The 23697-nt window shown below is 43.1% G+C and overlaps 1 protein-coding gene and 2 long non-coding RNA genes across 4 annotated transcripts in view; 1 reads left to right on the top strand and 2 right to left on the bottom strand.

Moving 5' to 3' along the window:
* LOC134066228 (cation channel sperm-associated auxiliary subunit beta-like) overlaps positions 1-23697 on the top strand; it is a 195924-nt gene that overhangs the window by 48172 nt on the left and 124055 nt on the right. For both annotated transcript variants that reach the window (XM_062521483.1, XM_062521482.1), the window contains exons 11-14: positions 7849-7915; positions 8071-8117; positions 9079-9231; positions 9939-10085. In XM_062521483.1, coding sequence (XP_062377467.1) covers positions 7849-7915; positions 8071-8117; positions 9079-9231; positions 9939-10085 — 414 coding nt within the window. The remainder of the gene's footprint in view (positions 1-7848; positions 7916-8070; positions 8118-9078; positions 9232-9938; positions 10086-23697) is intronic.
* LOC134066279 (uncharacterized) lies at positions 11526-12556 on the bottom strand. The gene is made up of 3 exons (XR_009936404.1): positions 12520-12556; positions 12376-12430; positions 11526-12301 (listed from the first exon to the last, which is right to left on the bottom strand). It is a non-coding gene; the product is annotated as an uncharacterized LOC134066279 (long non-coding RNA).
* Positions 14280-15310, bottom strand: LOC134066229 (uncharacterized). The gene is made up of 3 exons (XR_009936396.1): positions 15274-15310; positions 15130-15184; positions 14280-15055 (listed from the first exon to the last, which is right to left on the bottom strand). It is a non-coding gene; the product is annotated as an uncharacterized LOC134066229 (long non-coding RNA).

The raw sequence follows: 23697 nt of genomic DNA, 5'->3' as shown, positions 1-23697 counted from the left end.
GCACCGTAGGTGCAAGGCCCTATTGTTTTTGCTCAGATTATTCTTATTATTCTCTTTTCCTCTTATCCCGTGCGGCCGTTTCACCAACTTGGCATGCTCCAAAACTCTTGTAATTTGGCAGGCATATGTAGAATTGCATTTCATGCTCAGAGACAGAGCCCTGTCCTAGGGTGCGGCTCAGGGGATCTATAGCGCCACCTACCGTGCTGTCTGCTGTGGTTGACACGTGCATGCACGAAAATGAACCAAATTTGGTATGCAGATGTGTTGTATGAATCTGAACAACTTTTACATTTACACTACATAGTAAATCTTAAACAAATTTGAGTTATGATTATGATTATGATTTTTGCACATCATGTATTTTGAAACACTTCTCCTAGACGGTTTATCGAAATCATGTCATATGAGCAGTAAAAGGATCTTGAGGGGTTGCCCGAGAGGAATTGCGAACAGATTTTTGAATTTTCGAAGCATATCGAAATGGCGAAGGTTTGAATTATGGCGACTTATTACGAAACAGGAAGTTGGTGTTATAGGCAGAAAAAAGGTTATAAATAGGACGTCATTTGCCAGCTACATGTGGAATTGCTTCTGCTAGTTAGGGACAGAGCTCTGGCCTAAGGTGTGGCTTCGGGACTCTATAGCGCCACCTAGTAGCACATTTTCTGTTGTGGTTGACACATACATTCAAGAAAATGAACCAAATTTGGTGGACATATGTTTTATTGCTATCGCTAGTCAGAGACAGAGCTTTGGCCTAGGGTATGGCTTAGGGACTCTATAGCGCCACCTAGTGCGTTGTCTGTTGTGGTTAAAACATACATTCACGAAAATGAACCAAATTTGGTGGGCAGATGTGTTACTGCCATCGCTATTCAGAGACAGAGTTCTGGCTAAGGATGTGGCTTAAGGACTCTATAGCGCCACCTAGTGTGTTACCTGTTTTGGGTTGACATTTACATTCATGAAAATCAATCAAATTTGGTGGGCTTGTGTGTTATTGCTATTGCTAGTCAGAGACAGAGCTCTGGCATAGGGTGTGGCTTAGGGACTCTATAGCGCCACCTAGCAGATTGTGTGTTGTGGTTGACACATACATTCATGAAAATGAACCAAATTTGGTGGTTTTGTGTTATTGCTGCCGCTACTGAAAGATAGAGCTCTGGCCTAGGGTGTGGTTTAAGGACTCTACAGCGCCACCTAGCGCTTTGTGTATTGTGGTTGACTCATATATTCATGAAAATGAACCAAATTCAGTGGGATTGTGTGTTATTGCTACCACTAGTCAGAGACAGAGCTATGGCCTAGAGTGTGGCTTAGGGACTCTAGCGCCACCTAGTGCATTGTCTGTTGTGGTTGACACATACATTCACCAAAATGAACCAAATTTGGTGGGCATGTGTGTTATTGCTATAGTTATTCAAGGACAGAGCTCTGGCCTCGGGTGTGGTTTAGGGACTCCATAGCGCCACCTAGCACATTGTCTGTTGTGGTTGACACATACATTCATGAAAATGAAACAAATTTGGTGGGCTTGTATGTTAATGCTACCGCTAGTCAGAGACAGAGCTATGGCCTAGAGTGTGGCTTAGGGACTTTAGCGCCACCTATTGCATTGTCTGTTGTGGTTGACACATACATTCACCAAAATGAACCAAATTTGGTGGGCATGTGTGTTATTGCTATAGTTAATCCTGGACAGAGCTCTGGCCACGGGTGTGGCTTAGGGACTCTATAGCGCCACCTAGCGTGTTTTCTGTTGTGGTTGACACATACATTCAAGAAAATTGACCAAATTTGGTGGGCATGTGTGTTCCTCATGCACATGCCCACCAACACGCACATGTTGCTTTGTTAGATTCCGAAATGTCACAGGTCTCCGCACCGCAGGTGCTCGGGCCCGCCATCGCCGCTTGCGGCTATATTTATTATTATTCTCTCTTCCTCTTAGCCCGTTTGGCCGTTTCACCAACTTGGCATGCACCAAAACTCTTGTAATTTGGCAGGCATATGTAGAATTGCATTTGATACTCAGAGACAGAGCCCTGACCTAGGGTGTGGCTCAGGGACTCTATAGCGCCACCTACCGCGCTGTCTGTTGTGGTTGACACATACATTCACGGAAATGAACCAAATTTGGTGGACATGTGTGTTGTATTATTCTGAACAAGTTTTACATTTACACTACATAGTGAATCTTAAACAAATTTGAGTTATGATTATGATTATGATTTTTGCACATCATGTATTTTGAAACACTTCTCCTAGACGGTTTATCGAAATCATGTCATATGAGCAGTAAAATGATCTTGAGGGGTTGCCCGAGAGGAATTGCGAACAGATTTTTGAATTTTCGAAGCATATCGAAATGGCGAAGGTTTGAATTATGGCGTCTTATTATGAAACAGGAAGTTGGTGTAATAGGCAGAAAAAAGGTTAGGAATTGTATGTAATTTGGCAGCTACATATGGAATTGCATCTGCTAGTCAGGGACAGAGCTCTGGCCTAAGGTGTGGCTTCGGGACTCTATAGCGCCACCTAGTAGCACATTATCTGTTGTGGTTGACACAAACATTCACGAAAATGAACCAAATTTGGTGGACTTATGTCTTATTGCTATCACTAGTCAGAGACAGAGCTCTGGCCTAAGGTGTGGCTTAGGGACTCTATAGCGCCACCTAGTAGCACGTTATCTGTTGTGGTTGACACAAACATTCACGAAAATGAACCAAATTTGGTGGACTTATGTGTTATTGCTGTCGCTAGTCAGAGACAGAGCTTTGGCCTAGGGTGTGGCTTAGGGACTCTATAGCGCCACCTAGTGCGTTGTCTGTTGTGGTTGAAACATACATTCACAAAAATGAACCAAATTTGGTGGGCACATGTGTTATTGCCATCGCTATTCAGAGACAGAGCTCTGGCTGAGGGTGTGGCTTAGGGACTCTATAGCGCCACCTAGTGCATTGTCTGTTGTGGTTGAAACATACATTCACGAAAATGAACCAAATTTGGTTAGCAAATGTGTTATTGCTATAGCTTTTCAGAGACACGATCTGGCCAAGGGTGTCTTATGGACTGTATAGCGCCACCTAGCGCATTGTGTGTTGTGGTTGACACACACATTCACGAAAAAGAACCAGATTTGGTGGGCTTGTGCGTTATTGCTATCGATAGTCAGAGATAGAGCTCTGGCCTAGGGTTTGGCTTAGGGACTCTATAGCGCCACCTAGCGTGTTGTCTGTTGTGGTTGACACATACATTCAGGAAAATTGACCAAATTTGGTGGGCATGTGTGTTGCTCATGCACATGCCCACCAACACGCACATGTTGCTTTGTTAGATTCCGAAATGTCACAGGTCTCCGCACCGCAGGTGCTCGGGCCCGCCATCGCCGCTTGCGGCTATATTTATTATTATTTTTCTCTCATCCTCTTACCCTGTGCGCCCTTTTTTCACCAACTTAGCATGCTCCAAAACTCTTGTATTTTGGCAGCTACATGTGGAGTTAATGTGGCTACTCAGAGACAGAGCTCTGGCCTAGGGTGTGGCTCAGGGACTCTATAGCGCCACCTACAATGTTGTCTGTTGTGGTTGACTCATACATTCACGGAAATGGCCCAGATTTGGTGGGCATATGTGTCGTATAAATCTGAACAAGTTTTACATTTAAATGATATAGTGAATCTTAGAAGAATTTGAGTTATGATTATGATTATGATTTTTGCAGGTCACGTATTTTGAAACACTTCTCCTAGACGGTTTATCGAAATCATGTCATTTAAGCACGAAAATTATCTTGAGGGGTTGCCCGAGAGAAATTGCGAACAGATTTTTGAATTTGTGAAGTATATTGAAATGGCGAAGGTTTGAATTATGGCGTTTTATTAAGAAACAGGAAGTTGGTGTTATAGGCAGAAAAAAGGTTAGGAATTGGATGTAATTTGGCAGCTACATGTGGAATTGCTTCTGCTAGTCAGAGACAGAGCTCTGGCCTAAGGTGTGGCTTTGGGACTCTATAGCGCCACCTAGCAGCATGTTATCTGTTGTGGTTGACACAAACATTCACGAAAATGAACCAAATTTGGTGGACTTGTGTGTTATTGCTACTACTAGTCAGAGACAGAGCTTTGGCCTAGGGTGTGGCTTAGGAACTCTATAGCGCCACCTAGCACATAGTCTGTTGTGGTTGACACAAACATTGATGAAAATGAACCAAATTTGGTGTGCTTGTGTGTTATTGCTATCGCTAGTCAGAGACAGAGCTCTGGCCTCAGGTGTGGCTTCAGGACTCTATAGCGCCACCTAGCAGCATGTTATCTGTTGTGGTTGACACAAACATTCACGAAAATGAACCAAATTTAGGGGACTTGTGTGTTATTGCTATCGGTAGTCAGAGACAGAGCTTTGGCCTAGGGTGTGGCTTAAGGACTCTATAGCGCCACCTAGCGCATTGTCTGTTGTGGTTGACACAAACATTCACGAAAATTAACCAAATTTGGTGGGCTCGTTTGTTATTGTTTTTGCTAGTTAGAGACAGAGCTCTGGACTAGGGTGTGGCTTAAGGACTCTATAGCGCCACCTAGCACATTGTCTGTTGTGGTTGACACAAACATTCACAAAAATGAACCAAATTTGGTGGGCATGTGTTTTGTTATAGCTATTCAGAGACAGAGCTCTGGCCGAGGGTGTGGCTTAGGGACTCTATAGCGCCACCTAGTGTGTTACCTGTTGTGGTTGACATACATTCACGAAAATGAATCAAATTTAGTGAGCTTGTTTGTTATTTTTGTCGTTAGTCAGAAACAGAGCTCTGGCCTAGAGTGTGGCTTAGGGACTATAGCGCCACCTAGTAGATTGTGTGTTGTTGTTGACGCATACATTCACGAAAATGAACCAAATTTGGTGGACTTGTGTGTTATTGCTATCGGTAGTCAGAGACAGAGCTTTGGCCTAGGGTGTGGCTTAAGGACTCTATAGCGCCACCTAGCGCATTGTCTGTTGTGGTTGACACAAACATTCACGAAAATTAACCAAATTTGGTGGGCTCGTGTGTTATTGTTTTTGCTAGTTAGAGACAGAGCTCTGGACTAGGGTGTGGCTTAGGAACTCTATAGCGCCACCTAGCACATTGTCTGTTGTGGTTGACACAAACATTGATGAAAATGAACCAAATTTGGTGTGCTTGTGTTTTATTGCTATCGCTAGTCAGAGACAGAGCTCTGGCCTAAGGTGTGGCTTCGGGACTCTATAGCGCCACCTAGCAGCATGTTATCTGTTGTGGTTGACACAAACATTCACGAAAATGAACGAAATTTGGTGGACTTGTGTCTTATTGCTATGGCTAGTCAGAGACAGAGCTTTGGCCTAGGGTGTGGCATAGGGACTATATAGCGCCACCTAGTGCGTTGTCTGTTGTGGTTGACACATACATTCACGAAAATGAACCAAATTTGGTTGGCTTGTGCGTTATTGCTATCGATAGTCACAGATAGAGCTCTGGCCTAGGGTGTGGCTTAGGGACTCTATAGCGCTACCTAGCACATTGTCTGTTGTGGTTGACACATACATTCAGGAAAATTGACCAAATTTGGTGGGCATGTGTGTTGCTCATGCACATGCCCACCAACACGCACATGTTGCTTTGTTAGATTCCGAAATTTCACAGGTCTCCGCACCGCAGGTGCTCGGGCCCGCCATCGCCGCTTGCGGCTATATTTATTATTATTATTCTTTTTTCCGTCTTACCTGTTTTTTTTTTTTCACCAACTTGGCATGCTCTAAAACTCTTGTAATTTGGCAGCCATTTGTAGAATTGCAATCGAAACTCAGAGACAGTGCTTTGGCCTAGGGCATGGCTCAGGGACTCTATAGCGCCACCTATCACGCTGTCTGTTGTGGTTAACACATGCATTCACGAAAATGGCCCAGATTTGGTGGGCATGTGTGTTGTATTAATCTAAACAATTTTTACATTTACACTCTATAGTAAATATTCGAAGAATTTGAGTTATGGTTATGATTATGAATTTTGCACATCATGTATTTTGAAACACTTCTCCTAGACGGTTTATCGATATCATGTCATATAAGCACTAAAATGATCTTGAGGGGTTGCCCGAGAGGAATTGCGACCAGATTTTTGAATTTCAAAAGTATATCGAAATGGCGAAGGTTTGAATTATGGCGTTTTATTAAGAAACAGGAAGTTGGTGTTATAGGCAGAAAAAAGGTTATGAATTGGATGTAATTTGGCAGCTACATATGGAATTGCTTCTGCTAGTCAGAGACAGAGCTCTGGCCTAAGGTGTGGCTTTGGGACTCTATAGCGCCACCTAGCAGCACGTTATCTGTTGTGGTTGACGCAAACATTCACGAAAATGAACCAAATTTGGTGGGCATGTGTGTTATTGCTATTGCTGGTCAGAGACAGAGCTCTAGCCAAGGGTGTGGCTTAGGGACTCTATAGCGCCACCTAGCAGCACGTTATCTGTTGTGGTTGACACAAACATTCACGAAAATGAACCAAATTTGGTGGGCATGTGTGTTATTGCTATTGCTGGTCAGAGACAGAGCTCTAGCCAAGGGTGTGGCTTAGGGACTCTATAGCGCCACCTAGCAGCACGTTATCTGTTGTGGTTGACACAAACATTCGCGAAAATGAACCAAATTTGATGGGCTTGTGTGTTATTCCTATTGCAAGTCAGAGACAAACTCTGGCCAAAGGTGTGGCTTAGGGACTCTATAGCACAACCTAGAGCATTGTTTGTTGTGGTTGACACAAACATTCACAAAAATGAACCAAATTTGGTGGGCTTGTGTGTTATTGCTGCCGCTAGATAAAGACAGAGCTCTGGCCTCGGGTGTGGCTTAGGCACTCTATAGCGCCACCTAGCGTATTGTCTCTTGTGGTTGACACGTACATTCACAAAAATGAACCAAATTTGGTGGGCATGTGTTTTGCTATAGCTATTCAGAGACAGAGCTCTGGCCGAGGGTGTGGCTTAGGGACTCTATAGCGCCACCTAGTGTGTTAGCTGTTTTTGTTGACATACATTCACAAAATGAATCAAATTTGGTGAGCTTGTGTGTTATTACTGCCGCAAGTCAGAAACAGACCTCTGGCCTAGGGTGTGGCTTAGGGACTCTTTAGCTCTACCTAGCGCATTGTCTGTTGTGGTTGACACATACATTCAAGAGAATTGACCAAATTTGGTGGCCATGTGTGTTGCTCATGCACATGCCCACCAACACGCCTCATGTTGCTTGGTTAGATTCCGAAATGTCACAGGTCTCCGCACCGCAGATGCTCGGGCCCGCCATCGCCGCTTGCGGCTATATTTTCATTTGTAATTACTTGATAAATTAATATAACAAAGACATTCTAATTAGTTAAAGCCTACTATTAGTTCACATTTGTTAATTCAGTGTAGGCTACCTCAATTCAACAAACTAATAGCCTAACCTGTGATTGATTTAGATGTGACTTGTCTGCCTTCTTGGGTTTTAAAAATGTGCCTGTCCTCCTCTACTCATGCCGTTATTCATGCCTTGTTTTACATCTCACACCAGATTTTTGAGGCCACATTGAAGTACCAACCCTGAGGTAGTAGAAGTTCGCCAAGCGTTTCGGGGCGTTTCGTGTAATGGAAGCGCAAACAAACTGCCCCGGTCCTGTAAATCGTTTAGTTCCAGTCCTTGAAATGGAAACGGGCCTGTTGTATTGAACTTCAGGCTGAAAATACACATGACTGTGTGTGTGTGTGTGTGTGTGTGTGTGTGTGTGCGCGCGTATGTGTATACGTGCCCCTCTCATTAATATGAGAATCTCTCTTGTTGTCTATCCAGATGGACTACACCACAACAACCCTTTGGTTCTCACCCCAGTGTGTCACCAATCGCTTATACTTTGCTGGTATCACATTTTAATGTATAACAGAAACACATCAACACATAAACATATCTTGAAACTGGTAAGTTGAACTAATGTAACACATATTGACACAAATGAGTGAGAGACACACCAAAACATTCACATGACAGATAACTGACTATGTAGTGTGATTATAGGTGACTTCGTAAGCCTGATCTCAAACGAGGGAGCGGGGAACCAGCTGGTAGGTTTCTATGCTTCTTGAGTAAGAGTGTGGCTTTGTTCTGTATCGTAATGGCATCATTACCCGACCGGCCTTTATACGCGACCACTTCCGTGTAGCCTACGTGCAACTTAGTATTCATTTCTATACAAACTAAGACGGAGGATTCGTAAAGAAACGCAAACACCCTCACCATAAGTGTATCTAAATTAGCTATGTACCAAAAATGACATTTTACCGTGACTCTAAGAGCTGTAAAACACTGTTGTAAGGCTGCATGTACAAAACTGCTTTGAGCTCCAGTGGAATTTTGATTAGCAACGAGCTAACCGTTGATGTACAGCAAAGATTCTAGAGCGGAGCGAGATGGATCAGTTAATGTTTAGGATTCCCACAGTAGCCAGCGTCTGTGACGTCACCTGAGCTTACCAAAATGGCGCCCATGGAGTCATAGAACGCACTTCAACATATCGTATTATCCGGCCTGTGATCCATCTTGCTATGTTCTAGGATCTTTGATGTACAGTGTGAGTCGGTCGCCTTTAGGTGTACCACCAGGCCAGCACTAAACCCCGAGCTTGGTAAACAAAATTGGATATTTCAGGACGTAAAAGCTCCGGTAAGAACCAAACCAGATTTTGTTCAAATCTACACACCTGTGGCTACTGGAAAATGTAAGGTTAATTTATCAAATGTTATTTTAAATTATTAAAAAACATTGTTGTTTTAGAACTTTCGAATGAGATGGTCGGCTATTAGTGCTTTTACGATAAATATCTTCTTGGGGCGCAATGTTTATATGGAGATAATCTAACTATGAATTCAACTGTATTGTTTTGATTTTTGTTTTTCAATATTTTATTTTATTACAATTGTTAAATATGTTGATGTATGTTGTATATATGGATTTATGACCAATACATCAATGTCATGTATGAGCTTAGTGGTGAATCCAGAAAGGCCTTGTTCAATCTGTCTTCAGCACTCAAGGTGTGTATATAGTGGCTACCCCTTCACTGAGTGGCATGACTGCAAGGCCTCTGCGGTGGAACGGAACAAGAACGTCACCCATCGCTACCTGTCCTTTGTGCATGACCGATATCAGCATACAGGACTGCTGGTGTCACATTCAGAGGTACAGGCACACATGTTCCTATTACTCAAGGATAAACAGTACCAATATTTCTGTGATTGGATTTTTCACATAGCGTGGTTAATAAAGAGGAATTATGCAGGATTGGCGATTTCAGCTCTGGTTTCGTTTTCGTTTTTCGTTTTCGCTCGTTTTATGCTTGCATATTTCTCTGCAGAGCTTCCCCGACAGCTTTAGCGTGTATATTTATACATATATAGGCTATATATATTTACATATAAATTGCAAGCGTGGTTCTTCTTGTTCCTTACGCGTCTCTGACTTCCAGATGTAAACTGAAGATGATCGCTCATCAGAAAGTTGCAAGGTTGCAATAGCGGATAGGGACACTGGGGGCGGGAGGAAATATTACTGTTTTCGATGAAACTGGTCAGTCAAGCAAAACAACGATCTCTGAGTGATTTTATGACTATGAAAAAGTTGCATAGGGTCTCTTTAAATGAGCGTGCGTACATGCTATATGCGTAAGTCAGGAAAGGAAATACAATGTACATTTGAATCATGTACAAGGACACACAATGGATTTTCAAAATGCTCAAGCCACGTTAGAACTTAAGCATGTGACATTGTTTATTGGAATTTCAGGGGTTAGCCATACACAGCTCCCTCAGTCTGTGTTCTTCATTGCATTTGTGATTATTCCCATTGCTTAATGGCTTGTCTTGTGGCTGTGTGTTCTGTGTATTTAGGAGGAGGGGGGCATGTTGTCTGTATTCAACCTTCAGAGGGATGGCCTGAAGAACCTGACCAAGTTCTCTCCTGCCAAGATATCGCTAAGATTCCGGCCAAATGGGATTTTCCTTAGAGAAAACCATGTCATCTTTTATGGCAATGAGGTACAAATAATGTGCATGTGACCACACATACAGTATGTTGAAGCAAGTGCTAGTATACACATTCACATACACACAGGGTTTAAAGCAGAGAGGGTTAAAGCGGAGCGAGAGGCCCAAACGTTCGACAACTTCCACGTTCTATTATTGGAAGGGGGTTGGCAGGGAATTAGGGGTGTGAATCTCTCCCTTTTAAGACGATTCGATTCGTATCGATTCATAAAGCTAAGATAGTACGATTCAAAGACGATGCGGATTACTGCACCCTAAAATATGTTTTTTGAGCTGTTGATTGATTGAAAATACTCATAAGTGGTGAACTGTACTATTACCGTATTTTCCGGACTATAAGTCGCTCCGGAGTATAAGTCGCATCAGTCAAAAAATGCGTCATGAAGAGGAAAAAGCCATATACAGATGGTACGGGTTGAGAATGCTCCTTTCTTTCCCGCACATCGGGACTCCCGAAGCATCGGGAAAACTGCAACCGCAAGGGGGCAACATAGACCGCCCTAATAATATGAAGGTTCGGCTCATGGAAAAACCCGAGGACACCGCGCTGGTGACAAGCGGAGAAAAGAGACATGACGCTCGGCATGTTAGATTGCAGTTGCAGAGTTTTCGAATGTTTACAGCCTACCTCACAGCTCTCTCACTCGACGTAGCCTATAACTCAGTCAGTCCAGCAGAGATGCCAGAGCAACGTTTTGGTCAATGGAGGGGGAGAGAAATGCTCCGCATATCCGTCTCATTTAATCATTAAAATGAAAGTGATGACTGGCGAAATTAATCAAACAACGTTTCAATAAACCATTGTTGAAATGAATGAAAATGGTTTTAGAAAGTCGCCTATAGGCCTATCCGAAGGAAATAGCCTTCAATTCAACCTGAAATACTCGAAAGACAACCTTAGATTAATTCATGAATTCATTACGGTTAGCCTACAAGACCGCATTTCCGTGTATAGGCTATTTTAAAACGGAGGCATGTTCATTTTAACCGGCGACGCTGGGTAGCCTACATGTACCCAGCACTTGTTAGCACAGATTTTGTCCCCACCACTTTTGACGACTGAAAATAAAATGTATTTAACAGAAATCTCTTTAATACATGCCTATGCTTGTCACTTTACTTATAACCGTAGGCTACATGTGTGGCAAGTGGTAGTAAAGTGTTAGATACTAACTTGTATGTTATCCGACTACGCCACCCTGGGAGTTTCACCCAGGGAAATGCATGTACTAAGTTTGCTCAACAAGGCACCCAGGTTCATTAACTGAGAGAGAGACGTGGTTCCATTCCAGTACAATGACAATAATTTATTAACAAAATCTAAAATTACACTCACATTGTCTCAAGCACATCAGACATACCAAGGGGAGACAGACAGCAGGAACTGAGGCTTACCAGCGAGGGGACTGGCTAACTAAGGGGAGAGGCGTCCCAGGAGGTCACACCACTGCAAGAGTGTCCACGTATTCGCACACACACACACAGCAAAGGTCAAATCAGCAACACCCGTGAGGTATAATAGTAGCACACCAAAAAGGGGACACCACCAGGAAGACAGTAGCCCCTCCACTGTAGGCCTCAGCTCCTAGAAAAGACACAGGACAGGGGGAGGACAATTAGTGGGAGCCACATTTAACCAAACACAAATACTAATCACAATAGTTAAGACACGGGCTCTCCGCAGCTGGACAAATGGCCTCCTGCCAGTGCAACACACAAACAAACAAACAAACAAACAAACAAACTATAAACTAAAGTAGTAATTCCCCAGAAATCATAAACACTAGCACACTGGTAATCCACAGCACAGATGGAATAGCAGCCTCCTATCAGTGGCTAATCAAATCATAAGATGAAAGCTAGAAAACCAGAGATACATTACAAAGTAAGATGTTGGGACACTGGTTATCAGCAGCGCAGGGGAAATGGCCTCCTGCCAGTGGTAAAGCAAATCAAAACAAAAGAATAATGAACCAAAACCATGTACACACAGAATTGACAAGAATGACACTTAATATGACGAAGTCGAGACGAACGTTAGTGGTCACACGGTTACAAACACAGATGAGCGATCACGCTTCGTGAAGACAAAGCAGCAGCGGTCACACAGCAGCACGGCGGCAGTTCCCCATCCCGTTGTTAGCTACAGTTCTCAGGTTAGCATTGCAGAGGGCAAGAGTGCTAGGAGGGGATGCAGCAGCGACTACCTAAAATATAAACAAACATTCACTATATGTGACAATGTAGCCCATTTGCGTCGCCAATAAAACTATAAACATACCGGCTATGATGCATGTCCGGCTACAGAGATGCATGGGGACGGATCCACAGGGAAGCTGCATACACAAAAGAGCACTTGTTCAACTAAACAGCCACGAAGTCAACCAACAGCAGAACTTCCAAGAGGAAGTGCTCAAATTGTTACCTGTGTGAGCAGCGGAAATTGGGCGAGCAGCGACCAGCCAGTCCGACGTGAAAACGGGAAAGGGTAGTCACGGAGAATATATACAAAAGCTCCCACCAAGCCATTGGTTGACCAATTACCTGCTAGTATACGGGGCACTACAGACGGGAACTAATTCCCGTTCTGCTACATTCTTCCCTCACTTCTTGCATCGTCGCCCCGACGATGGATCAAACTAGACCAGGCAAACCATAAACTCCATGGCCAAAAGAGCAGAGGCGGGTTTTGACACCCAACAAAGCCTGGTCAATGGGCCAGACAAACACCAGGAAGGCGTGCAGTTTGGCCAGTAGGCCAACGCTGCTACCATGACAAACACAGGGAGGGCTTGCAGTTTGGTCTAGAACCCAACGCTGCTACCAAGACAAGAAACACAAGGAGGGCTTGCAGTTTGGTCTCTACACCAACGCTGCTACCAAAACACGAAACACTGGGAGGGCTTGCAGTTTGGGCGCTACACCAACGCTGCTACCAAGACAAGAAACACAGGGAGGGGACAGACCAGATGAATGGCTACGAGCAGAGTGGTCAGTAGGCCGAACTCTACTGTCTGGGACCTGCAACACAGAGGCAAGCCACAGAAAAAGGGCCAAACACTTCTAAACAGCCCCAACTGACTGGTGAACACCATGGACCAGTGTTCAACAGTAGTAAAAAATTACGCTTCTTCCCATGTTGTCAGGGAGAGCAGACAGGACACCAAGAGGGTCTCCACACAAAACCCCGCTAATGGCCATCACCCTACCTCACAGCTTCCCCTTCTGTTCCAAAGAGAACAGACAGGAGGTTACAGCCAGTTAGCTGTGGCCCTTAATGGGACTGACGGTGACCCATGACCCAAAGGTTTTGGCTGTAAGGAGACACTCTTGGTTACCTTATGCAACCTGGACCTAATATCCAACCTCAAACCATGACCTCATCCCCATGTACCAAGGGAGAGATGACACAAGTAGAGGGTCCCTCACTCTCTGGGTCCCTTGACGGAAGATCACCTCCATACAGCTCCACATCCATTGCCAGCAGTAGATGTGTGGGTAGTGAACCCAATCGCTGAGGCCCTTGACGGGACGGAGTCTAATCATATCCCCAAAGAGCTGAAAGAGGAAAGCCCTATTTTACAGACATTAAACAAACATGACCAACTACAAGTAATGGCACGGCCCTCTAGGCCTGGTTACTGGTAACTAAAAGGACTGCCCTTCATCCTTCGAAATCAGAAGGAGAAGAAAAAAAAGAATTTGCTGCTCACCCAATTGTTAAAAATGCACCAGATGTCCGCTGCTGCTTTGTCTTTAAAAAAATGTTACACATAGAAATCATCATAACAGTTCACATAATGCACAACACCATACAACCATGAAAAGGAAACACAAAAGAATGCAAAACACGTCTCTGCTTATAACAGTAAATCCTGCCGACAATACGTCAAATGTGGCAAGTGGTAGTAAAGTGTTAGATACTAACTTGTATGTTATCCGACTACGCCACCCTGGGAGTTTCACCCAGGGAAATGCATGTACTAAGTTTGCTCAACAAGGCACCCAGGTTCATTAACTGAGAGAGAGACGTGGTTCCATTCCAGTACAATGACAATAATTTATTAACAAAATCTAAAATTACACTCACATTGTCTCAAGCACATCAGACATACCAAGGGGAGACAGACAGCAGGAACTGAGGCTTACCAGCGAGGGGACTGGCTAACTAAGGGGAGAGGCGTCCCAGGAGGTCACACCACTGCAAGAGTGTCCACGTATTCGCACACACACACACAGCAAAGGTCAAATCAGCAACACCCGTGAGGTATAATAGTAGCACACCAAAAAGGGGACACCACCAGGAAGACAGTAGCCCCTCCACTGTAGGCCTCAGCTCCTAGAAAAGACACAGGACAGGGGGAGGACAATTAGTGGGAGCCACATTTAACCAAACACAAATACTAATCACAATAGTTAAGACACGGGCTCTCCGCAGCTGGACAAATGGCCTCCTGCCAGTGCAACACACAAACAAACAAACAAACAAACAAACAAACTATAAACTAAAGTAGTAATTCCCCAGAAATCATAAACACTAGCACACTGGTAATCCACAGCACAGATGGAATAGCAGCCTCCTATCAGTGGCTAATCAAATCATAAGATGAAAGCTAGAAAACCAGAGATACATTACAAAGTAAGATGTTGGGACACTGGTTATCAGCAGCGCAGGGGAAATGGCCTCCTGCCAGTGGTAAAGCAAATCAAAACAAAAGAATAATGAACCAAAACCATGTACACACAGAATTGACAAGAATGACACTTAATATGACGAAGTCGAGACGAACGTTAGTGGTCACACGGTTACAAACACAGATGAGCGATCACGCTTCGTGAAGACAAAGCAGCAGCGGTCACACAGCAGCACGGCGGCAGTTCCCCATCCCGTTGTTAGCTACAGTTCTCAGGTTAGCATTGCAGAGGGCAAGAGTGCTAGGAGGGGATGCAGCAGCGACTACCTAAAATATAAACAAACATTCACTATATGTGACAATGTAGCCCATTTGCGTCGCCAATAAAACTATAAACATACCGGCTATGATGCATGTCCGGCTACAGAGATGCATGGGGACGGATCCACAGGGAAGCTGCATACACAAAAGAGCACTTGTTCAACTAAACAGCCACGAAGTCAACCAACAGCAGAACTTCCAAGAGGAAGTGCTCAAATTGTTACCTGTGTGAGCAGCGGAAATTGGGCGAGCAGCGACCAGCCAGTCCGACGTGAAAACGGGAAAGGGTAGTCACGGAGAATATATACAAAAGCTCCCACCAAGCCATTGGTTGACCAATTACCTGCTAGTATACGGGGCACTACAGACGGGAACTAATTCCCGTTCTGCTACACATGCATGGAGAAGATCGCGCATTTTGTAACATTGTAACAATGGATGGTCAGATATGCGATAGGGCAGTGAGGGTGATTCATTGTAACCATCGACTAGGAGGCCTAGCTCCGCAATATAAGTTTCTAGGAACGTATGTGTCGTATGCATGTTCATGTTGATTCAGAGATAGGCATAGACTACCATAGGCTGCTGGGCGTCAAGGTATATGACAGCATTTTATCATGTGGTGAATTAATAACTAACGTCAGTTTAACATGTCAGAATTTTTGATCGCCGTTTCAAGTCCATGGCCCGAATAAAGCATAACGTTGTTAACAATCGAGCTGTGGCGCAACCGGTTGGAGCATGTGCAAGGTACGCCAGCGATCGGGGTTCGAAACCCACTCGAAGAACCTCTCCGGAACTCATCAAGAGAAAAATTGTCGCTTTATTAAAAAATGAAAGATTTTCTGTTTTGCGATTTTTTTTATGTTTGCGATGTCTGCTGAAAAGAAAAGTTAATAGCCTATGTGAATTCGTGGGTCAGCGCACACTCACGCACATTCTTACATTGACGAGTCGGGCTCAGGTGTCTCGAGAGAGAAGAGGGAGAGGCAGTCGTCCTCAGTGCCACATATAGGTAGGCTATAATGTAGTGAACTGGTTAGACGAGTGTGGGGGAGGGGGCATGATCGCACAAGACAATTGCTCTTCATGAAATGGATCTCACATACGGCTGTCGATTTTTAAATGTAGCCTAGGCCTACTACACCACTTGCGAAATCGGACGTGGCACATAGCCTAATTATTAGGCTACTGGATTTAATATAGCAAATCCATGGACTTTGTTCATCCTATATATACAATAAGTATAAAATCCGACAATCCAAAACGATAACGAGATCTCCCAGAAACGAAAAACAAGTTTGTTAAGTAGCCTAGTCCTTCCAACAATCTCAGCTTTTGCGTTTGATAGATAAAAGGCATCCTGTCCTGCTGTATTCCAATGAGAAAAAAAAACATCCAAGGTATAGGGTCACGGTAATGCAGAATGCATGAATCTCGCTCTCTCTCTTTCTCTCTCTCTCTCTCTCTATATATAGACCTGGCTTTTTACCAAATTGCGAACCTCGAAAATTATTTAGGATATAGAGCCGTGTCCATTACGCACTACAGTTATTTTTTAGGCTATTGTTTTATTTGAGTGTTTTTGTCTACCATGGCAAACATAGTTGAAACGTTCGCTCTAAACTTATGTATTGTTTTAAGAGAATATGCCAATGATAATGGCACTTTGTAAAAACAACAAATTCTTAGGATTTGTCCTCTCACCTGCAGCAGGCCCATTCAAAAGCCCATCCACCTCATTTGCATTTGAAAGAGCCAATCACTAAAGTGACACATTTAGTCTGGAAAAAGTAGCAGGCTAGCCTACTTTATGAGTTTTTTTGACCCCTCTTATAAATTGCCTATAGGCCTACTACGATATGGAGGAAGGGCTGCCTAACTGTTCCCCCTAAGAGTTTTTTCATAAGATAAAATGTTTACGCTATTTAAGTTTAGGATTTGGTAGACAAGACAACCTCGGAAAAGTTCTTCAGATTTTTTTTTTTATTGAATTAAAGGAAAGAAAATGTATCACCGGGGTTTCGGGGCTTGCGAAGGCATTCGTTGATCTTATCGATGCAGTCCTTGCGGCCACTTCTCCCCATCGTAGGAAACTTTCTGTTTAGTGTTGACAACACAAAGGCCTTCACGTTGTGTGGCAGTGCTTGCTTGCCCTTCGATCCATCCCAGTTGGTGGTTTTGCACCTGTCCCTGAGTTATAGTCTATATCATGGGTCTTCAACCGGGGGTCAAGGCGTTCTGCGTGAATTCATTAATCCAACGTTCTCAGCGATGTCATACCATCAAAATGAAACGATAACGATAATCTTGTGTGTTTGTGTTTCCTTGTGTAAGACAAGTTATATTTACACAAGATGCAGAGGCTCTCTGTCTGTATCAGGTTGAGCAAATGAAGCTTTGCCTGAATTTAGCTGAATTTATACCACCAGAGAGGGTTAAAGCGGAGCTTCTCACACTTGAATATTCGCCAATGTGAATGTAACGGTAAACACAGCAACGTTGTATCTAAGACAGCGGCAATATAAACGAAAATGATAGTAGCAGTGGTATAAACGGGATAATCAACTCCGCGCCGTGCGTTTATAGGAAAATAATGCACTGCAATAATGCCTGCGGCGTCGGGACCTTATTAACACTTAAAACGTGCATTATTTTCCTAGAAACGCACGGTGCGTCGTTGATTATCCCTTACATATCCACCTTAGTTGACCCTTGTGACATTCATTCTATTATAGGGCGAGTTTATGCAACACTATGTAAAGAATTATCAGAAACGAGTTGTAGAAAGCAGTTACCCCCCTGTTAATAATAACTTATGTTTAGAATGTGTGCGTTCGTGTGTGTGCGTGCGCGTACGTGCATGCATTAGAGATGCGCGGATGGACTATTATTCTATTCGCAACCGCATCAACAAATCATCATCCGTCCGCCATCCATCCGCGTATACGTTTTTAATGTTTTTTTCAGAACCGCACCCCCCCGCCATCCGCTATTTGTTTAAAAGTCTATGGGTGATCCAAGACGCTGATGCGACGCGAGAAAGCTCTTGTTCTAGAAAGATGCAGCTATTTAGTTTAATTAATGGTAATTACACGTTATTCTTTATACAAAAATAAAGAAAGTCCGAATAGAATAACAACAAGCCATTCGCATTACAGGCCAATTAACTCTATGCAGCTTGTCAGGGTGACGACTAGGACGAGCCTGTTCTGAAGACTCCCGTTAATTTTGATTGCACGAGTGCACGTCTTTTCCAGGCAGACAGCTCAATCCATATCAGCAGGCCTTACATACAAGTTATAAACTTCTACTTTCTTATTGCACACTGCAGACGAAAACATAGGCAACTTAATTTAAACTTGTTGTTACCTTTGAGTTTGTCACGCACATTCCCTGGCGGCATTGCCATCTCTGATAGTAAACAAAGCAGGCATGGGCTACCGCCGTTCATTCCGACATACCAGCACTCCGACATTGACGTCCAATTGTCGTAGTGCAGGCATGTCTCATTATGGGAAAAAGTCCCACCACTCCGACATTTTTTTCTTTAACTTTTTTTTCAAACAACGTGCCATTCCGACATGAGGTCATTAATAGGCTATTAATGTCATAACTATATCCAATTGTGTAAAATAATAAAGATTCACATTTAAAATGTAATTGTGAAGACTTCTTGATATGTGTCTGTTGCGTGCGCGACTCGGGGAAGTGAAAGCAGTTCTATGGCAAGTTTTTTTCTCTGTCTCATTATTCGCGGACTAGGTGGAGCTAAACTAAGTTATTATTTTGCTGTCACTTCGTCTGTTTTATGGCCTAGAAGGTTGTATTTGGTATCTGTGGATAGCTAGCTCTCCTCTTTTATCTGACATGCAAAAAGTATCTTTTTGACCACGGTTTCACGAGTAAATCAAACGAAAGCGGTAGCCGAAGCTATATGACATTCTTATTTGTTTGTCACTTCGTCTGTTTTTATAACACAAAAGGATCGATGTGTTTGGTATCAATGGAAAGCTCTGTTTCTCCTCTTTCATTTGATATGCGTGTTATGTCTGCGCGATACCTGGTCCCGGAGTAATTCAAGCGAGAGCAGTGGCTGCGTGGGTGAACGCAGAGCAATATAGATATGATATACTTTGATTTAAATTCATGATTTTATTTTTATTTTCATACTTGATCGTACAGACACGTGTCTAGTTACGTAGTCTCGTTGGAAAGCCCCGGTTCTGCTCTTTCATGCAATATAGGTCTCATCTCGCTGTGACTGATAATCGCGGAGCAATATAACAGAGAAGAATGGGTGTGTTTTTTTTGACGCACTTTGCGTCCGTCGGGCTGGGTCCGTTAAATTGACTTGGAAAAAAATAGGATTTGTAAACTGTCGGAATGGGGGTAGGCTACTAAAATGTGTCGGATTGGCAGCATGTCGAAATAGCAGAATGTACAGTGAGGAGCACATGTATTTGATACCCTGCTAAAACAGGAATATAAAATCATCATTTGACAATTGATCTTAATGCCTTAACTCAAAAAATTAGTACAAATCAAACCGCCAAGGACACCAATTGTCTTTGTGATTGAAGAATGTATCGTAAATAGATAAATGTTTTCCTTAAATGCTAGGGGAAGGAAGTATTTGACCCCCTATGTAACCCTATGGGAATTTAACACATAGGGTTAACATAGGGGCAGGCAGATTTTTATTTTTAAAGGCCAGCTATTTCATGGATCTAGGATATTATGCATCCCGATAAATTTCCCTTGGCCTTTGAAATTAAAATAGCCCCACATCATCACATACCCTTCACCATAGCTAGAGATTGGCATGGTGCTTTTTCCAGTAGGCCTATTAGCCTGTTTGATTTGCATTGAGCTCAATGAGCATCAAACAGGCTAATAGGCCTACTGGAAAAAGCACCATGCCAATCTCTAGCTATGGTGAAAGGTATGTAATGATGTGGGGCTATCTTAATTCCAACGGCCAAGGGAACTTTATCAGGATGCATAATATCCTGAATCCATAAAATAGCTGGCCTTAAAAAATAAAAATCTGCCCGCCCCTATGTTAACCCTATGTGTTGAATTCCCATAGGGTTACATTGGGGGTCAAATACTTACTTCCCCCTAGCATTTAGGAAGAACATTTATTTATTTACAAAACATTCTTCCATCACAAAGAAAATTGGCGTACTTAGCGGTTTTATTTTTACTCAATTTTTGAATTAAGACATTAAGATCAATTGTCAAATGACGATTTTATATTCCTCTTTTTAGGCAACTTTAGCATGGTATCAAATACATTTTCTCCTCACTGTAAATGGAAGCATATCGTAGTGGTGGCATGTAATGTAGCTTATATATATTTTTTTTCATTTGATCGGTTCAACCGCCACCCGCCCGAATCTAATTAAAATATTATTTTTCGTAAGGTCATCCGCCCGATCCGCGGTATAACCGCGGAGTCCGCGGCTGTAACCGCCATCCGCGCATCTCTAGCATGCATGTAGGCACTAATGACTGACTGTTCAAATGATAGGCATGATTTGAGGTGTGCCAGGTGTGGGGGTCCGTGCTCAGTCTCTCTCACAGCCAAAGGGTCCTTGGGCTGAAAAAGGTTGAAGACCCCTGGTCTATATGAGTAAGCGCTTATGCTCTAACCGCATAATAAAAGAAGCACCTTCACAGCAGTGCTTATGGCAAGGCTATTAACACCTGTCACTGAGCTATGGACAAGCAGTTATGCTCGAAAATTATCATAATAACAGACACACCTAATTGTATGGCTCTATGTTTAAACACATAAAATTAGCAAGCATTTCCTCCCGATAGCAGCAACGTTTGCTTTCTTTTTCTGTCGGTCCGCGGTTGATTGGTCAATTGCGCAGCAAATTATCAGATCACCGGACCTAATTTCACTCCATGTCTCGCGGACCAGCAGCAGTCTCCACGTTTCGCGGCCCATAGTTTGAGAAACGCTGCATTAAAGTGTCATTTGGTTGTAGGCTATATGTTTAGCGATTTCTTTGTGTCTTTTTCATTGTAGTGTGTGTGCATTGAGTAGTTCCTTAAAATACGGAACAAAGAGCGTCCCGTAGCCTATCTGTTCAATACGGAAGAAGACTAACTATTACCTATATATTTCTTATAACGAAACGCGAAGAAAAAATACGAGGACTGACCGTCTCGTTTCTCCGCGTTTCCCCCAATACCATGGCGACAAAGAGAAATAAATATGATTTGACATTTAAGCTGATAGCTGACAAATTTGCCACACAATTCGGGAGAAGCAGCGGACAGGAGCGCCACCACAAGCAAGCACTTCTAGCCCAAATTAACATGGCAACGTTGCCTATGACTAAAGTGTCTAAGTAGGCTAGTCCTACTAATATTACATTTGATTGGTAACATGTTTGTAGCGCGCCAGTTTACCCATCCCCTACATCAAAACAGCTTAATCAATCAAAGAATCAGCTGTGTCGGCGTTAGGCTGTAGGCGATTTTCTATAACCATTTTCATTCATTTCAACAATGGTTCATTGAAACGTCGTTTGAATAATTTCGCCAGTCATCACCTTCATTGTAATGATTAAATGAGATTAAGAAGTCGACTATTGACGGATATGCGGTCTTCATCATTTTGAAATGCGGGATGAAACTTTCTGCCACCTGGTGGTTGTTTGGGTACATTGCCTTAGCCTCGAAAAAAATCGGCTTGACGGCCTGCGGGATCTCTTCGGGAGTCCCGCGGGAGAAGGTGCATTCTCAACCCGTACCCACTGTATAAGTCGCACCGGACTATAAGTCGCATTTATTTAGAAATGTATTCCACAAAATCTTAGCCAAGAACAGGCAGAGGCTGTAACAAAGAGTTAATTAATTAATATTAGCCTAATGAAGAGAAGGAGTGAATGGCAGCGATATGAAGGCAGCCACCAAGGCCCGAAGGTAATTGGAAAGCAATTCACTTTAAATAGATTCACTGAAGGAAAATGCTGAAGTGGTACAGGAACATTTAGCTAAAATGTGGAGAATAGTCTATAATGCAATCAAGCATTTTGGGCAATGTGGTTTTAAAAGACATGTAAGGATGAAAGACAACCCTGCTGCAGCTGGGCGATAGAGGAGGGTCCGACGGTATTTTTAAAGCAATTTACAAAAGATTCGCTGGATTAAAATGCTGATGTGGTACACGAACATTTAGCTGAATATGTGGCAAAAGCAATGTAATCAAGAATTTTGGGCGATGTGGAGTCACAGGTTGGCAGCAGGTTAAATACTAAAAAGGGATGCACAGGAAGGATGAATGCAAAGCTGAGGGAACCATATGGGCCCGACGTTAATAGTAAAGCAGTTTACAAAAGAATAAGTGAATGAAAATGCTGATGTGGTACACGAAAATGTAGCTAAACATGTGGAGAATGCAATGCAATCAATCATTTTGGGCGACGTGGAGTCACAAGCTGGCAGCAGACGAAATACTCACGAGGTAAAAAGACGCAGTTTTAAAAGAACGCGCAAAGGAATCTGAGGCGAGCAATAGGGCCCGACGCCTAATTATAAAGCAATTTAGAAAAGATTCAGTGAACGAAAATACTAATGTTATACACGAACATTTAGCTAAAAATGTGGAGAATGCAATGCAATCAATTATTTGGGCGATGTAGAGTTACAAGTCGGCAGCAGAGCAAATACTCGCGGGAGGCTTATTACCGTATACGAGCCAATAGGTTGTTTTCATAGGGGCTTATTTGTCTGTCTGTTTGTTAGTAAGATAACTTAAAAATGTATGGATGGATCTCGATGACATTCGATTAGAATTAGAATTGATCTGCCTTCAATGCTTACGAGATAAAAAAAATATATATAGGCCCTATCTGGTTTAAAAAGACGCGCATGAAGGATGAATGGCAAAGCTGACACGAGCCAGGCCGGGCCCGACGTTAATTGTAAAGCAATTGTCAAAAGATTGAATGAACGACCATGCTGATGTGATACATGAACATTTAGCTAAAAATGTGTAGAATGCAATGCAGCGATGTGGACTCTAATGCTAGAAGTATACTCGACGCACCCGACCTGTCGCGCGACAATGTGACGTCAAAATGACGTAATTTCCTGTGTCGCAAGCCACATTTCAGCCGCGCGCCGACCTGTCGGACACCGAACATTTTTTATCAGCCGCGCGCGCCAACCTCGCACGACAACTAGGAAGAGATTGAAGCCAAGCTCACGGAGCCAGTGTCCTTCTACAGTCATCAACCACATAAACCACATTCAGGCATTATCATAAGCCTATCCAACATCTTAAATAAGCCCATTCATTTTTAAAACGACTGTAGTCATGAAGTTTGAATAATAGTAAGTTTGAGAAGTGGGAAGTTAACTTGGCTAGGCTGCAGCGAGAGTTGCCGTTTGGATGACTGATTTGTTTACAGTCGTGAACTACGTTGGATAAGTTAACGAAGTTACCAGTGAGAGTTGCAACAGGAGGATATTAGGGGGAAATGACTAGGACCGAGGCACATAAGTATTCCAGCAAAAGGTAAGGAAGAGATTTATTTTCAAGGATATCTGCTAGACCTAAAAAAATATAGGCTATATATCTTTCCATTTAGGGAGATTACACAAGCTCATCTCATAAACGAGAT

The sequence above is a fragment of the Sardina pilchardus genome, chromosome 19, assembly GCF_963854185.1.
Source record: "Sardina pilchardus chromosome 19, fSarPil1.1, whole genome shotgun sequence".
NCBI lineage: Eukaryota > Metazoa > Chordata > Actinopteri > Clupeiformes > Clupeidae > Sardina > Sardina pilchardus.
This window is presented reverse-complemented; position numbering and strand designations above follow the sequence as displayed.